General features: G+C 28.1%; 1 protein-coding gene across 1 annotated transcript; it reads left to right on the forward strand.

Moving 5' to 3' along the window:
* The first annotated feature begins 133 nt into the window (after positions 1-133).
* Pfdn4 (prefoldin subunit 4) lies at positions 134-11061 on the forward strand. The gene is made up of 5 exons (XM_087160835.1): positions 134-308; positions 5297-5401; positions 6176-6243; positions 9027-9244; positions 10689-11061. Exons 1-4 carry the CDS (start codon positions 294-296, stop codon positions 9220-9222), a joined length of 384 nt encoding a protein of 127 aa, XP_087016961.1. The 5' UTR covers positions 134-293; the 3' UTR covers positions 9223-9244; positions 10689-11061.
* The last annotated feature ends 7666 nt before the right edge of the window (positions 11062-18727 follow it).

Below are 18727 nucleotides of genomic sequence, written 5' to 3' on the forward strand. Positions count from 1 at the left end.
ATAAATAAAATACTAATACTATTATTTCGTTCAGCATAATCTGATCAGAATACCATGAACCGTATGCAGTGAGAATAACGCTTCAAGCAATTGTAATGAAACTTTGAAAAGACAGAAATAGGCAGTATTAAGTATGTCTTAAAATTGACAGAATCAGGCAGCAGGAAACGCTTTTAAGAAATTTACGATTTTATATTCTTGTTTTTAAACCTAAGTGACCTAAAATAAAAGGAATTTAGGCACATTTCTCCGAAAATAGTTTAAGAAAGAACCACGTTTATTCGATAAAAATTATGGCCGCCAGCGTTGTAAGTAGATTATCTATTTTTCATTTCAAATATGTTAGCGTAGTCATTAAACTTCATTTTGTCATCGATTTAAGTAAACCTAAAATATTAAATTTTTAAAAAATATTTTTTTCTTACTCCTTTTGAAATTCAGCAATTTAAATCCTATTGGATACTCATCTCATTTATTTCTTTTACGTTACTTCTTTTAGAGTAAAAATTCTTCTGAACCATTCAGTACCATTATCTCTTGCAATTTGCACCTGTTGCTTAAATAATTTAAAAAGAATATTTAAAATATTTTTTATCCACTTATAATTCTGAAAATGTAACATTCTAATGCTAAACATATAAGCAAATCTATTAAACTGTTGCGAGAAGAAACTTGGAGAAGAGTTCCAAATCCTGATCTGATGCGAAACAATTCCCATGTCTTGTCGATTTCCGGGTATGGACCCTCGAGAAATTGGAGGAGACATCACCGAAGGTCAAAAACGAAGGGTATTACTCATAGCCTTCGCCGGAAAAACACGTACAATTATTATGATTTTTTTTTGTTAATGTGCAAGTTTTAAAATCTATTAGGATCCTTGGTGCTTGTAGCTGGCGGATCAAAATTGTGATGGCATGTCTTCGGATAATCCTCCGGGATGTTTCCCAGACCGTCGCCAATAGCCCATTGTGCAGCTCTAGTGCGACGTAAATTAGCAACAGCTTATAGCTTTCAAGAGAGATCATGATGCTGAAATATCCCTATGACGTGAAGGGACGAAGCATAGCACTCTTTTGTTGAGTTTGAAATGGCTAATTTTTTCCTTCAAATTAAACATCAAGCACAATAATTAATCAATAATAATCATTGTTTATTATTTTAAGTCTTCTAATTATCAAGGGATGTGAGTGTCATGCCCAGTTTGCCTTACACTGAGGTATCTTTAATGTTAAGTGCCACTGCCTGGTATAGAGGAGAAAGGGTCACAGTGTACTACCCCTTTTTAAATCTTTCTATCCATATCTTTGCTTATACAAAGTGTCATAGATGATAGCAGGGTACTAGTTGTATACAAGTAAAAAAAACTGTACATAGGAAATACCAAGGATGCCATTTTTAGCAAATTTTATGTTTTGAGCTGCTTAAAGTAATTTTTTCCACTTTAAAATTTTTTTTTAAAATTTTGTAAAGATTTAATTACTTCCTATAAGTACTAAATGGTATTTCTAGAAGAGAAAAGTATTCTTGTTTTTATGTTTTTAAAAATTGTTTTCATATTTATAGTCTATATAAAATTTCAGTATTATAATTTCTTCTGCTTTGACATGGGTCACAGTGGACCACCATTTAATGTGTCTAAATGTACAAATTTAATTAAATAGCTTAGCTATTTTAATTAAATTTACATATATATAAATATAATGTAAAGTATTAATTCTGAAAAATAATAAATATCTTAATACCTATTATTAAAAATAATAAATTTTTGAATATGATAAATTTTTAAAAATAATAAACATTTGAATAAAAGTATAATTACTATTTAATTTAACAAATATTAGAATTATATATTAACAAACAAATAAAAACAAATATATATATATGAATAATTACAATTTATTATTAATATAGCTTTTATTATTATATTGTAATTTAATAATTATATTCTTATGGTTCTTCCTGATCTATGCAAGTCATCAGAAAATTTGAGGATGTCATTTTGCTGTACGTCTTTATATTTTATTACCAAATTTTAACTTTCGCTGATTTTGATTTATTTTTTGCTTAATAAAATTTCTTCGTTTCATTTGATTTTTTTAATAGAATAGTCTGACTTCTTTTATTTTATTGCATTTTTATTTTATAAAATACTTATTAGAAATACTCATGAAATAGGTAAATAAAGTAATTTATATTATTTTTATATAAACCACAAAGGTTGGTCCTAAAGATAGGGAACAGTGTTCATTTTGAGAGTTTTTTAACTATGCTGTTTGCAGGGTTGGCAGGTTTTTGACATGTGACAGTTTTTGACAGTTTAAACCATGGTTTAAACCGTCACGTCAAAAACCTCACTGTCGAAAATGTCTGAAACCTATATTCATATGTGAAATTTAATTAATACATAAAATTTATATATTTTTTATAAAGGATAGTGTTTCTAAATATGTTCTAGAAAAAATAAATTTAAAATTTTGAAGAAACACTTATATTTTGAATAGTAACCAAAATCTTGTACTTTTGAAAGCTCACATGTTTTGTAATATTATGTATTCATTTTCATGTGTTATTGAAAATCTGCAGTGATATTATTAAGAAATTTATTTATAACCAAATTTAGTGTATAGTATAGATTATACTAAAAATTAGACATTTTTAAAGATAAACATTAGCAGTTTTGCACATTAGACATCTTTTAAAGAAAAATCTTTTTAATATTCTTTTAAATCTTCTTAATAATCTTTTTAACATAAGACAATACAAATTTAAGTGCTTTCTGTTAAATACACAGAGTAGTTAGTGTCGATTTACAGTATATTCAGCCTTTTCATTTACTATGCTGAAAATTTAGTTTATCCAAATACTTGTGAATTTCATTTTGCTGAATACTATATACATAGTTTTGTTGAATATCTAAATATTCAGCTGTTGAATAATTACTTCTTGCTTTCAAGATATGCATTATTTGTATTCTTAATACAAGTGAGGGAAAAAATTAAGAGGTAAAAATTGTTTTAAAATGATAAGTGTAATAATTATAAATAAATGTAATAAACAATATGAATTATATTTATCATTATTCACAAATATAACTACTTTTAAATTCAAATTAACAATCTGGATAATAAAGATATTCAATATAACATTAAAAAATTTTTTCATACACTTGTATCAAGTTTGTATTTATACAACATAACTTGTAAGTTCCTTATAAATATTAGTTATATGTTCCTTATATGTCAAAAATGCATAGTAATAAATTTTTACTTTTCTTAAATATCAAAAAAAAAATTTTTTTTCAAAATATAAATATTTAAAAAAAACTTTGTGCAAAATTTTTCTGCACATGCATTTGAATATAAATTTCTGAGATTTTAAATCTGTTATTTTACCTTAATTTTAATTAAAAAATATTTTAAAACCTGCTGATTACCTATAGTATAATTAAATTTCAATATAATGCATGGCAACTGTTGATAGTTTTGAAGTTTATATATTTTTTTGGCAAACTTTAGTTTTTGACGGTTTAAACCAGTATTATACCCTTGTCATGTCAAAAACCACTTTTTGACGTCAAAAACCCAACCCTGGCTGTTTGCAATTATAGTTGTAAAAAAATTTAATGAAAAAAATTTTAAAGAATGGTTGATAATTTTTTCAAGCATGTTGCATCGCTACTTTTTGCTTTAAAAAAAATTTGAAATGCAAAAGTGGACCGCTGTGCTCCCTTTATCTTTTATCTTATACTGATGTCCTTTTAAGGCTTACTACTCCTGTCTTCTAAACATTAGTCTGCTCTACCCTATTGAATTTTCTTAAGGTTAAGTGTCACTGCAGTAAATATTCTCTATGCTGACTGTTGAAGTGAAGGGTTACCTTTGTGGTTCCAAATTTGCTCACTGTGATTTGGCCAACTGTGAACTTGAATTTCATTCAAACGAAAGGAAATTATTTTATTTCATTTATCTGAATTGTTCCATTTAAAAATTATTATAATGCAATTATTTGAATTGTCATGAAATTGTAGAGAGTTACGGAGAGAGCAACCTCGCAAAGTTGAAGGAAAGCCCTCCCTCATTAGACATGGATATCAACCAATTAGACATGGATGCCACGTGCCATTGACCACAGCCGGCCAGGGGGTCTACCTTTCTGCATGTAAAATGGCTTGTGCCTACGTGTGCCTCGACAGACTCCTCGGACGGGGTCATTTAAATCTATCACTCCTTATCTCCCCATCTGCTGACCAGACGAGTGGTCCTCTCGCCGTTCAAACCCCCTTCCTCTAGCGTCCACCATGTAAAAGGGGGCGACCGCAAACGATTTGTAGCTTACAAATTATCAATTTGTAATTGTGGGATATCTATTTCATTGAGGAAAGCAAAAGCAGCCTGCCCTCAGCCTTAGCATTCAAGACTGAATCCCTTGACCCACAACAGTTTTATAAAAACCAAAAGCTTTCTGTACCTTCAAATATTCAGCTGAAATGTTGGCCTGATCACAGTGTAGTAATTTTCAGAGCAAAATAATAGTACAAAAGCATTTTTTTTCTTTTGTATTTACCCCATAATTAGTTCAAAATATAAATAAAGAATAATAAAAATCAAACGCTTATTTTTTTTTTCTAAAAAAATAAAGTAGATTTTTTCTTTTTAAAGACTGGAAATTTTTTCTGCAAAATAGTGGGTTCTTTATATGTTATACACACTACTTTCTCATTTGTGTTGAAACTCTATGATTTTGCAGCTTTAGATTCTCTGAAATATTAAAAATTTCAAAATGATTACTTTAAGTTTTTTAGTCCATTGGGTAACATTGTTTTAAGTTTCATATAGTTTCCAAATTAAAATTTTTTGATGGATCTCAAAACCAAGAAACAAATTCATTTACTTCCTTCTTAAAGTTATAATATTTTATTTTGATGAAATATATTTTCTATCATTTGGTACTCATTGGCTTTTAAATTGTTGAAAAATATTTTTTGAATGCTTTTAAACACTGGAAGCACAAATGAAACAGAAAAAGCTTGAGCTGTATTTTTGAGAGTCGTATGGTATCATTGTATAAATAAGCATTGCCATTTTGTTTATCTTAAGTTATTTTAACTATTTTTTAGACAACATAAGTAAATTTTATAACAGAAATTCCATAAGGTTTTGTTTTAGTTATTAGACTAAAGCTAGTTTTACTTGTTGATAAATACCATGTTCAAAAGTGTTGCTATTTTTTTAATTTATTAAGTAAATTGAAATATTAGTAAAAATTTTGATTCTTTATATTGAGTTTCAAATTTCAGGATTCAGATTTGCATGTATCATTTGAAGATCAACAAAAGATTAATAAATTTGCTCGACATAATTCAAGATTAGATGATATAATGGATGAACTCAAGGCTAAAGAGGTAAGTAATAATAATATATAAATATTTGCTGCCAATGTAATTATTTACTGCTAATATAATTCATGCCAACTTCTGTATTGGTCTGGAATATATCGATTGATTGTTTAAAAATGTTGTTTGAAGAAATATATTCTTATTTGTTAAAATTAAAATGGTTAGAACAAACACAGGAATTTTAGCATTTATTATATTCATTGCCAAGATGTATAATAAATGCTGAAATTCTTTCAATTTAGTAAATATCTTTGTTAGAATGTTGGCATTTAATAATATGTTAGATTTTTAGTACAGTGGATTTCTAGTAGGTTGACTAACAGTAATAATAAAATGAAAATAACTTTTTTGTGGAAAAAGATAAAAAACAGTTTCAGATGTGCATAAAGGGTAATGATGTATTTTTGAATAGCTAGTCTACCTAACATTTTCGCATCAAAATGTTCAATTTTTTTTTGTTAGATTTTGCCTAAGAAACACTAGCATGCTGGTGAAATTTTCTGAAATGACAATTATTGCTATAGCTATTCTTTTCTTTTGTTATCTCAATCACATTATTTTTGTCATTTCAATCATTTTATTTTTATGCTGTTTGTTTTCCTTTTTTTTGTGCTGGCAGTTATGGAGTTAGGTTTACATATAAATATTTTGCTATGTATTATTTTTTTTTTTCAATTAACTTTCTGGACAAAATGCATTTTTATTTCTTAAATTCTATTCTATTGTATTTTTTTATTCTATTGTAAAACATTTTCTTAATTTTTTATTTTGTAATTTTAGAATGAACTCCAAGCTTTAGAAGATGCTGAATCAGAGCTCTTAATGTGTGCTGATGAGGAAAAAACTCCATATCCTTTATATATTTTTTATTATTAGGCAATTTTAATCTTTTTCATTCTAACATAAAATAAAATAATTTTTATCCTTATTTTATTTTTGGTTCAGCACAAAGCAGTTTGTACATTGTAAATAATTTTTGAAATCGGAATAACTAAAGATTTCATTAATTATGTACTTCACATAGTTTTTTTCCTGCCCCAACACTTGTCCCAAAATATTTTGCTGTTTAATAGGATCACTTTACCAACCAATTCTGCTGCAATTTATCCGAGAGAAAATTTCACGCTTGACCCTTGATGAAAACTCTATAAAATGGCAGTGGGTGCTGTAAATTTCTGCAGCATCTACTGATTATTTCTCACCTTAGATTTTTTTTAAAAAAAAAAGTTTAAAAGTTTCTAACTGCCTAAAAACATTTAAAATCTGTAACTAAAAAAATTATCTATTGATAATTAAACTTAAGAGAACTTTTATTTTTAAAGATCTGAGTTGTTTCGTCTTTTTTTTTTATTAGTTTAATTTTTAGTTAATTTACTGATAAAATTTTTAAAAATGAAGAAAATTAAAAAAAAAAAAATTCTAGCTGATACCTGAAAGTTTTGTTTACTTAACTAGGTGTTTATACTGTTTAAAATTTACTTAATTTTTTTTTCATTTTAGAATTAAACTACAAAAATTTTTGCGTTGAATTTTTATCTACTTTACATATGTAAATATTGCTGTATATTTGATTTATTTAACCTATCTTTTAAAGCAATAATCTCCGATTGTACCTGTTTCACAGACGAAATTGAATCCCTAAATGTAGGTGTGGTTGACTAACTCAGTAAATTCTGTTACCAAGGCAGGGTATTTCAATTGTTTCAACTGTTAGATTGATATTGCAGATATACGAGAAACAACTTTCTTTAAGCAATGTAAGTTTGAAAGCAAAGGGTGAAACTCGAATTTGTGCTCTTTTGGTGAAAATTGAAAATGCAATAAATGAAATAATAAGGACAAAGAATCTTTATTATTAAAAAGTTTGCACAAAAGCTCAAATGAGCAACTACTAAAACTGTACATCAAGAGCAGACTGAATCAAAAGATTCCTGCTAATTCCCGGACATCTGTAGTCGTAACGGCAATTTGGACGCTACTTTTTATTTGGAATTTACTCCTGGGGCCCTATTACCAGCTCCACGGAATCTAATTCCGATCGAAATAAAGCTCTCGTGACGTCATAATTCCGTGAATGTCAGTTAAGTCGTATTACGAGCTCTTGATTCCGCTCGGAACTAAATTCCGATGCTAAATTATTACGAATCCCATTCCGGCAGGTTTAAGAGTAAGCGAAATCTAGATTCCGATAAAAGTTTGTTTATTTTAGTGAACAAAATGGCGCTGTTTTCCGTCATGCAGCTAGCAATTTAGAAGTTAATTTGGATTGGAAATTAGTTTTTTTAAAATGGTGTTACTCATAGGCGAAATTCAGTAGTGGAAATGAATAATATCGGATTGTGGAAATTAATAACAAAAGCTATATAAAAAAAATATGTACAAAAAGCAATAGAATCTTAGCTAAAAGGAATTACCAAAGTTAGCTATTAGAATTTCCTATATTGTTTGAAATATGCATGTGTGGGGATTTAACTATCGACTGTGTTAACCTTTAACTATCTTAAGGTACTTTAAGATGGATGCAAGTTAATATGTCTTGTATAATAGTGATTTGGTATTTAATATTTATAGTGGTAATTACGCCAGATATTCCGGTGAAGCTTCCTTTATTTTAATCTGGATTGTTTTCTAGGTATTCCACAATCATTGTTTGCAGGCGAATATTAATTTTTGTACGTGAAGCCATTTGAAAATACTGCGTTGTAATTTCACTCTACACTGCTCTCTGTATTTCAAATAAACACAAACTTGGCTTTTAGAACACAAAATTGTTGAAAATATATGAATTTTAAAGCTTTCAGTTCTAATTTAATGCAATTTTAACTCGCATAGAAGTAGAGAATACAAACATATTGTTGCCAGATTTATAAATTAGAATTATAATAATTTTCTAATTGTTCAATGTTAGCCCCGCCTACAAATTTCAATTTCACCGGAATCGTGTGGAATGGCGATTTCGAATCCGGATTCCGATATCCTCATGTTACGGCAAAGTGGATATTACGAAATTGGCAATCCGATGAAAGCTAGTTTCCGTGCGGAATCGTTTCCGAACGGAATAAATTTCAATGAGTTGGTAATAGGGCCCCTGGTAAGGTCTATCCATTTCCCTTTTGCAGCTCTGCACATGTTTCTGTTTTAGCCTTGTCAATTTGAATATTGCACAATGTGCTAATATTTTAATAAATTAGAATTGAAGGAATTTTGTCTGCCGCTAAACACAAGCAATTTAGAGAGATGCATATAAGGTCTTAGATATGAATTCTTAAATTCCATTATATTTTTTAAAGTTTCTGTTTGTTAAGAAGGCTCTAGTTCCCTACTATTTAAAATATTATTTGTAAAAGTCTCAAACAGTTGGAGTTTCTGGCTGTCCGTTTTAGAAAAAAACCTTGTGTGCACTTCTGAGAATTTTTTTTCTTTTTCTTCTTCTGATTACCGTAAGAAATCAACTAAGCACTAAAGACAAATATTCACAATTTATCAATCAAAGGTGTAATGATCTGAAAAATGTTCAATATATTTCATAAACATATTTAAAATGTTATGTTCTGTAAGATAAGATCAATTTTAGATTTTTTAAATAATTTTGTGCTTAGTATATATCTAACATGTACCTTAACGATATCACATTTAGAATAGGTGACGTTTTTGTTTTTGTAACTATGGATCAAGCGCAGGAGATGCTTGCAGATAAAAAAGAGAGCATTTCAGAAGAAGCTAAGGTTCTGAAAGAACAGCAAGAATCTATAAAGCAAACTATGTCAGACCTTAAAGTGCAATTGTATGCCAAATTTGGGAATAACATTAATCTTGAACCAGAATAAAAAGGAGAAAAAAATGAATATGGTAAAAAAGTTATTTATTATTTTATTAACAATATTTTTTATGTATAGTAATTTAAATTCTGAGTATTCAGTTATGTGGCAATCATACTGCTCGATTACTACCATTTAAATGTAGCTGACTGATAGTATTTTTTAAATTCTTTTGAAACAAATAATTTATTATGTTAATATATAATGGTAGTTGCGACTTAATAGTTTAATATTAATGAATAGTTTAATATTATGGTAAGTTTAATATTAATGAAATTTTACTTTTTGTGTTCTCATTCCTTCTATTATATATAAATATTTTTACAGCTTAATCTAAATGACAAGTTTCTTCTAGAGAGAATTTTTCTCTCTCATTATTTTAATCCATTTTATTATTTTTTTTTTCTGAAGGAAATATCAATTATTTATCCAGTTTATGATTGTAATCTATTTTAAGTAATAGTATCTATTTCTAAGCTATTTGATGTGCCAGTTTTAAAAAAGTGAAAATTAGAAATGCAACTACTAGAACAAAAAACAAATGTAATTAATTTTTATAAGGAATTAAAGCAACAGTAGTTTCCTTTATTATTTTATGTAAAAGAGTATAATAAAACTTTGTTTTACAATTATATAAGGAATATTCATGTGTCTGAGTCAAATGATATTTAGCTCAACAGAAATCATGAAGAGATAAAATATTTTAATCACTTATTCATTAATCTGATTATTAAATAAATAGTTTTTCAAGGTGTGTATTTTTCATATTTTACATTCTGCATGGTGTCCCAGGATTATTGGGACAAAATTTAAAGTGAGGTAGGGGACATAACAAGGATACAGATTTGCATAGCAACCCTTAGTCGAAAGCATCTTCAGTTCGTTACTAGGTGATGGTGTTCCCAAGATGGATTGGGAGTGGTGAGCCAGTTCCCTGGCCACCATGCTCTCATGATTTGAACACCATGAATATCTTTTCTTGGGTTGAACTGAAAAGTGCTGTGTATGGATTCCGAAATGAATCTGGTTATAAGAAACGCCTATGCTGTTGGGGATATCTAACAAAATTCAGATGTGTTTGAAAACGTCCGTCAGTCTATTTCCTGGCGGTGTAACACATGCCTGGTTTGAAACTGTGACATTTTCACATATCATCTTCCACATCTCATGTAATATCTTTGACCAATGAAGTATTTCAGATGATGCCAGTCTTATGTCTCTTTCCTTCTTGTACCTGTCATGCTACTTTCCCATGACGTTTTCGACTATGAGTTGCTAAGCAATTGTCCCCTTTTAATATCAATCCCATACTACCTTACATTAAATTTTGCCCCAATAATCCTAGGACACCCTATATATCTACTCCTTGCAGAATTTAAAATATCAAGTTTTGTTAACATTTTAATTTAAATGAAAATTTTAATTAGCATTTTTTTCTTGTTTAATATGCACTAATATCTCTTTATTTTTTTCAGTTGGAGCTTCTTAATACAAACATTAAGTGGAACTTATTGCCTTTGTTTTTTCTAAAAAGAAAAATTTCATCTTCTGCACATTCGTAAAAACAGTCTTTGCCACTTTAACTTTTGAAGGATATCTATTAATACTCATGTTTTAAACAACTGAAGTTGTTTTTCTTTAACTCTTGCTCTTCAAATAAAAGTAACAAATGTTAACTAACCTATGCAATAAAAGGAATCTTATGATGCTTTTTATTTCTTATATTTCATAATTGCAATGTCATATGAGAATTTTTCATTGTCTTGTGTCTGAGATAAAATATTTCTGTAATTTTTTTTTACTGTATACATTAATACAATGTAACAATAAAATTTTGTTCTTGATAAACATTAGTTCCAATTCTTCTCTTTTTTTTTTTTTTTTTGTATTGTAGTTTTCGGTCATTCAAATCACTTTTATTAGAGCTTATGGATTACAAAAAAATAGTAACTTATTTAGTCAGTTTTGTGTTTATATTTTAGTGCATAACTTTCTTGTAATGTTCTAATTACCAGAAAGTTATGCTCTAAATAATACGCTCTGTTAATGTTCTAATTATTTAATTACCATTTAAATCATGGGAAAATATTTTTGAAATTAGTTGACAAGGATGCAACAATTTTTTTTAATTATTATGACAAGTTGTAGGAGTTCTGAAGAATAACTTGAACAAAGAAAAAAACATGTTTTTTTAAGGGAGGCAATTTTTTATTTATTTCATTTCTTATTTTTTAGTTACAATTTTTCAATCATTACATTGTAACTAAGTCCATTTAGCATCACATCACATTCAGCATTATAGTGATTAATAAAGTGAAGTTTGTTCAGAAGCTTAACATTCCATTAAATTATTTTTCATTGTAAAAATGTAACTGTACCAGGATGCAGCTTTTTCACAGTATGCTGAATGTGGTAGCACAGAGAGCATTTGCCTTGCTTTTTTTTGTAAGTTCTGTAAATCTCTGTGACTACAACTGAATTCCAAAGTTCATATGAGGGGGATAGAATAAGAGTCTTAATAGATTTAATTTAAGAACGTGATTTTAAATGTAAGAAATTAGTTTTATTAGGAAATTTTTCGTACTTTATTTTATTACCATTTATAGGGCATCTAACAATTGTACAAGTTGACAGTGGCGTAAATCACACCCTCTCGGTGCATGTTGAGGGGGGGGGGCACGCTCACCAGGAAAAAAAGACTATCAGTTAAAATTAAAATATTTTTTATGTATAATGTAATTTTTAGTTCACTTTATAAATTATATTAACCCTTAACTAAACTTTGAATATAATTACTATATGATAGTGTGTTATTTTCCCCTATTAATAAGAAAAAAATAATTACAATATGGTAAATGTATACAGTGTTTCAATAAAGTGACATAATTCTACTTTTTCATCGCAATTGCTATTTTCATTTTCTTAAATTAAATTAAAATTAAGGATTCTAATTAACCGAACATCTCCTATCCACAGTTTTTCATTCCTTATTATAATTGTAATTTTTTTTAATGGTAAGTTTAAAATACGGAGCACCTAATTTTATGTACGCTAGTGCAAGTTGACAGCTATGAATATCCAGTTGTAGTCTTCCGTGAATCATGTAAAATCAATTAAGAACTCTGAACACTATTGAAATTAATGGACAAAAACAACCTAATTTTGATTATTTTTGTTTGAACTATTAGCAGCTAACAAGCAACCTGTCGAAAAAAAATAAAGTGAAGGCAGCTTTTTTAACTTTAGTTTCCAAAAATAAGCTTTCAATTTGCAATTATAAAACAGAGTATTTTAGTGAAACCGAATTTGAAATTAGATATGTGAGCCACCAGCTATACCACATTTTTGAATTGTGTTTATAATTCTAGCTAGTTGTTTGCTCATAGTTATCCACTATGACTTTTGTTCATATATGTAGGGCATTTTTTTAGTTTTATATTTATGACAAAAATATTATGAAGGTTTTTATGTGCTATGACGGCATAATCGTGATTTTTTCTTGAAATGACCAAAAGCAAATAAGACTTAAAAATACCGTTAAGGGAGATGAAACTTCCCACAATAGGTTAAGTTATGACTTATAAATATGGCATGAATGGTAAAACACAATTCCTTATTTGAGAGCTGTGAAAAAAAATCAGAGCTGTATGTTATATTGTCAAAGTTGAACTGATTAAATTTAATGATAGTTTATCAGTTCGTGTAAAATAACTGTTGAGCAATCAATTTTTTCCTTAGCAACTTAGATCTATCAAGCCTTCTCACAGTTTATTATGGGTAGTCTGATCAGACCACTATTTAGATTAAAAGTTTACGAAAGAGCCATTTAATAGAAAATCTAGTATAAATAAGAAAATGGTAGCAAATATATGTCTAAAAATTTGTTTAATTTATGAATATGATTGGTTTGTCTTATTTACTTGTCAACCACTACAGATCCAATTATCAAATACATATGATAAATTTCTCTCAATTACTTTTAAAATTTGGGTTCATGCGTTCTCTTTTAATTAGTCTACGCAGACCATTTATGAAATACCGTGTGGAGGAAGTGATGATTAAGCCCATAGTAAAAGCTGGTAAAGCAATCATATTATTTCGATTTCTTTTACAAATGATAACCATTGAAGCGATGTGATTGAGAAATTTTTGTACCTTAATTACAATGTAATTTAGTTGGGTTACTACCTCATGATTCATGGTAACTAGATTTGATCAGAAGGAGTTCCATGCGTAAATACCTAGTGAACATGATTTATATACTAAGGCATTGGTATTTAAAATTTATAGTGGTAGTTACGCCACAACTATGCTCACCTATCTCTAAATGTCACAGATTGTTAAATCCACAAACTTGCAAGCCAGAGATTTTTTATGTGAGTAATTTCTCGGGAAATATGTTTGAAGCATTGCCTAACAAACATTTGTGTTCTTTCTGAGAACTAAAGACAAAAAAATTCGTTCACTTTTCCTAATAAATTTTTTTCTTCCCGTGTCCGATGTGTTGTTTTCGTAATTCCATCTCCGCGGAAACAAGACTAATTTCTTGTGGCAGAAGATTTTTCACATTTTATTCTAATAGCGAGAGTCTCAGCTTATAACTTCGGTTATTAACCCTGTCGCACCGACTGTCACAAATACATAGCTGCCAACTTTTACGCATTTGGCGTAAAATTTTATTTTGATATATAAAGTGGTAGTAAATATATGCTAATTTTTCTTTTATAAACCTAATTTTTAAATGATTTTGATCACCACTATTCTTAAAAAATTAAGCGTATATATTGTTATGCGTTATTATCATTGTAGTCAGTTTAAGCTTATTCAAAAACAACGTATTTTTTTTCTTAAAATTGAAATTTTGATTCCTTTTTAATACCACTGGGAAAAATCATAATAGAAAGGATTAAAAGTTGGCAGGTATGCAAATACGTGCCAGCATAAAATCGTATTAACCAGGGTAAAAAGATAAAATAGGTATTCAAAGTAATTCTTTAGCAGTTTATTTGTGGGCGGAGTTATAATTGTTTGATTTATTTAATTCACCATTACTTTGTTTAAAACAAAACTATTTAGTTATACTTTGAATTAACATTGATTATACATATGATTAAACCAACAATAATTAAAGTAAAAGCAAAGTAAGTCTGTCAAATTAGAAACGACTACATTTAAGTCACCGGTTTTTATTTAATTATGTCCTGATCCTGATTTTGTACGAATGCTTTTCTGAATCACCCGTCCCCAAGGTGTTAAACCCAATAAAAAAATGTGAGTACTGCACTATCATTTTTTGTTTCTTGACTATAAACAGATTGTTACATCAAAAGTAAAAATATTCAATTAAAGCATCCCAAAATGTTTTATTTGTATTAACTCAGATTTAGTTCCCGATTCGATCTGACTGACTACCTGAATTTAAACCTTATCATTTTTCTCAGTTATTATTTTAGCTTCACGAGGAATTTTATGTCTTGAATTCCTATTTAATAGTTAGGTATTATAAAATTTTTTTAATATTTTTCGATTAAGAAATTGCACTAAGGAACACATTTTTTGTTGCAAATACTTGAGCTTACCTAATTCGGATATGAGGATTTCAAATCTAAAAATTAGTTTTGCTCCTAAAGCTACAGATTTTTTAAAATGACATTTTTAAACAAAATGTACAAATTTTAGAACGTTATATATAAGGTAGAGTCGCGATAAATGTTGTGACAAACTATTATCGAAGTTAGTCGCATCACCGGGTTAAGTTAAAAATATCGAGAAAAATTATCAAGCAAAAAACAGAACGAAGCACAAAACGAAATCTAATCTATATTGATACAATATTAGAAAGCACTTCTTTTTACTGATATAGTCATGTGAGCTGATGAAGAGATTATATCTTTTCATTATTTTGTTTCCCGGCTTTATCCTTTTTTCTTTCTTTTTTAAAATAATTTTTTTGTTCCAAATATTTTTTAAAAATATTCATTTTAATAATTTTTTTGCATATTTTCTCTAGATTTTTAACTTTTATTACATACTTGCAGCCTATGTGCAGTAAGTAAAACTTAATAATTTTCTTCACTTTTTTCTTTTAGATTTTATTGTGATACATAGATATATTAGATAGATAGATAGACAAATATTTATTCATAATGCGTGCAATATATGAGCATTTTAAAATTAAAGCTTCCGAGCAGAGGGGTTGACTTTCCCTTGAATATTAAACTTTATGGAAACATATAAAATATAATGGGTTTCTGAAACGCGGCTCTTTTCGTTTATATAAGTAAATTGCACTAAAGAGAATTGCATGAAATGGTGCCAAAAATGTTTTATTCTTTTTTTGCAAAAGAAAGTTCGAAAATCACTCCCTTGTGATTATAATTTTTTGCATTTTTCTTGGAGGGGAGGGAGAGGAATAAAAGCATTTTCTGGACAGAATACATGAGGAACAATTTATGATTCAAAGTAAATACTCTTTATCTAGAAACTAAAATTATTAAAGTTTAAGAAACGTTTTGTTTACAAACTTGGCTATGATATTTTTCAAACTTAGACATTGAACACTTTGTTCTGCAACCTAGGTTCATTCAAAATAATTTTTATTAAAATGTAATAACTACGAAATTGTTTTTTATTTACGTTATATAAGCGTGTTGTGTATCAAACTTTTTTTACAATAATGTAAGTTATAAATTACTTATTTATTACTTTTTTAAACTTTTTTTTATTACAATTTTCATTTATAAATTTTTGAATGAGGGAGAGGAAATATTTCAGAAAAATGAGGTTTTGGGGAGAGTTTATCGTACAAAAGGAAAATTGTTTTTATTATCTCCTTTTATTAAGAAAAAATTCTCAACTCTGAAAATTCTAACCTATTGGATAATATTTATGAAATTTCTTGAGGGACATTTTGAAATGGAACATCAAACATAATTTTTTTTCGTTTTTCAATTCTTTTTCTAACTTTATTAGTCACGAATCTTTTTTAATTTTTAATTTCTAAATTTTTGCTCGGCCAAAGTAATCTATAGCTTTATATATATATATTATATATATATATATATATATATATATATATATATATATATATATATATATATATATATATATGTAATAACAGGGCTCCAACCCTGTTATTAGTGTTGTATTTAGCTTGAAATAATTGCAGTCATAAGCCATCAGACGTTCTAAACAAGTTTATTTAAATATAGGCTGGTAATGATTACAGTTGACGTCCACACTCCCTACGGGAGGGGAATGGAAAAGACTTCTGGCAATTCCTGAACAGCTTATCAGGATCACATTATGATGAAAGGACACGTAAAACAATGCGTTCTTAGGTTTTATACCAACCTAGATTTGAAGTAAAAAGGCACATTCGTACATTCCTTGTATCCTTACGCATTAAGGAAAATCATTTCTGCTTCCTTATATGGTAGTGAAAAAGGGCACGATTCTATAAATAACTCTTCCTTTGAAATATAAATCTATTTATATTTCAATGGTATGTTTTCAGCCTTGAATTCCCAAAATAGAATCTCTCTACGCTTATTCTTTAACAAAGACATTTTATGAAACCGAAAGAGATTTAATTCTTTTATTAATACAAAAGTATTTACTTATTGTATTACATCCCCCCCAAAAAAAATTTTTGGTGAGCCAAAATAAAAAAAATTTAGAATACTTTAAATTTAAAATTTTTAGGTTGGTACGATTGTTCCTTTTTCCCTACTACAAACAACATTTTTTCAATTATGAGAAGAAAAATATTATTTACAATGACAAAAATATAAAAAACATGATTATGCAAATTATCTGTTTAGTCAATTAAACAGAAAGAAAAATGAAATATTTACATAACTAATCTACTAAAATTTTCAAAAAATTTTTCACACAAAAATATACAAAATTTTTATGCAAAACGAACTGGACAACAAGTGTCATTTATTCATGATTTAATTTCAACATTTGTGGGTTGTGATATTTCCTAAGCTTTGATATATGTACTATTTCAAAATTTTGTTTACTCAACATATTCTTTTTATTTATTTTGTAATTAGTTTCTGAAATTTTTTGAAGAATTTTATACGGTCCACTAAAAGGAGGTGACAACTTCCTCGTATTAGGATAAGTAAATTCTTCAAACATAACTAATTCATCCGTTTTAAAATCTATATCTAAAAATCTAGGATCATAATAGATTTTATTTCTTTCATGATATTCTTTAGTTCTTCGAATTGCTATTTTTTTAGCTTCCTCAACAGGTGGATAGATTTCTTCCTTTAAGGGATTTTCATAGGGGAGTCTACCATGCATGAGGTATGCAGGTGGAAATTTTGTAACAGAATGTGGAGTTAAGTTATAAGTATTAACTATATCTTTTAACAAAGTAGGCCAGGGAGTTTTAGTAGGTTTTTCATTGATTTTACATTTTAAACTCGTAATTATTGTTTGACCAAGGCGTTCTACCTTGCCATTAGACTGCGGATGATGTGCAGTTGTCAATACTTGTTGAATTTTATTATGCTTCAAAAAATTTTTAAAATGAGAAGAAGTAAAGGCAGCGTTTCTATCACTCAACAAGGATTTAGGAATTTGATTTTGAAAAATTTGATGTAAAAAATTTGTATAGGTTTCTGAGCTAATGGATTTTGATGCAAAAGCCCAAATGTATCTTGTGAGGTGGTCAATAATTAAAGTTAAATATTTTTTTGTTGAATTATAGTAATTCAATCCACCAACACTATCTATTGCTAGCAAGTCAAATGACTGACTAACAGGGGGTAAGGATTGTAATAATCCAAATCTTTTTTGTCGCGGTTTTTTATTTAATTGGCACGTATGACAATGTCTACAAAATTTTGCTATATCTGAAGTTATGTTATTCCAATAATAAACAGGGGTTATCAAGTTTATCATTTTTTGCACTCCTGGATGATTAAATTTATCATGAGCAATTTGCAGAATTTTTAATCTCAACGAAAATGGAACAACTATTTTAGTAAAATTTTTCTTACGTATACATAAAACATTATTGATATCAACAAAATTACCTTGTAAGTTATCTTTCCTTTGAGCTTCAACAATTTCATCCAATTTTAACAAATGTGAAACATGAACATTATTATTGTTACAATTAATTTTGACAAGTGAATGTGTTGCATCTCTCGAAAGCCAATCTGCTTCAAAATTAGTAGAACCTTTTGTGTATTTAATATCATATTCATACATACTTAACAATAATGACCATCTAAATAATCTACCTTTTAAATTTTTAACATTTTTTAGCCAAACTAAAGCAGCATGGTCAGTATGTATGGTGAATTTTTGGCCAAAAAGATAATGGTGGAATTTATTTAAAGAATCTACAATAGCAAGACATTCAAGTTCTGTAATTGCATAGTTTTTTTCATAGTCCCTTAAGGAACGAGAATGAAAAGCTACAGGATGCAATACACCACATTCATCTGTCTGTTTTAACACAGCACCAATTCCAACTAACGATGCATCAACA

This window comes from Parasteatoda tepidariorum, chromosome 4 (assembly GCF_982258835.1).
Source record: "Parasteatoda tepidariorum strain Cologne lab strain chromosome 4, Ptep-v5.0, whole genome shotgun sequence".
Classification (NCBI taxonomy): Eukaryota; Metazoa; Arthropoda; class Arachnida; order Araneae; family Theridiidae; genus Parasteatoda; species Parasteatoda tepidariorum.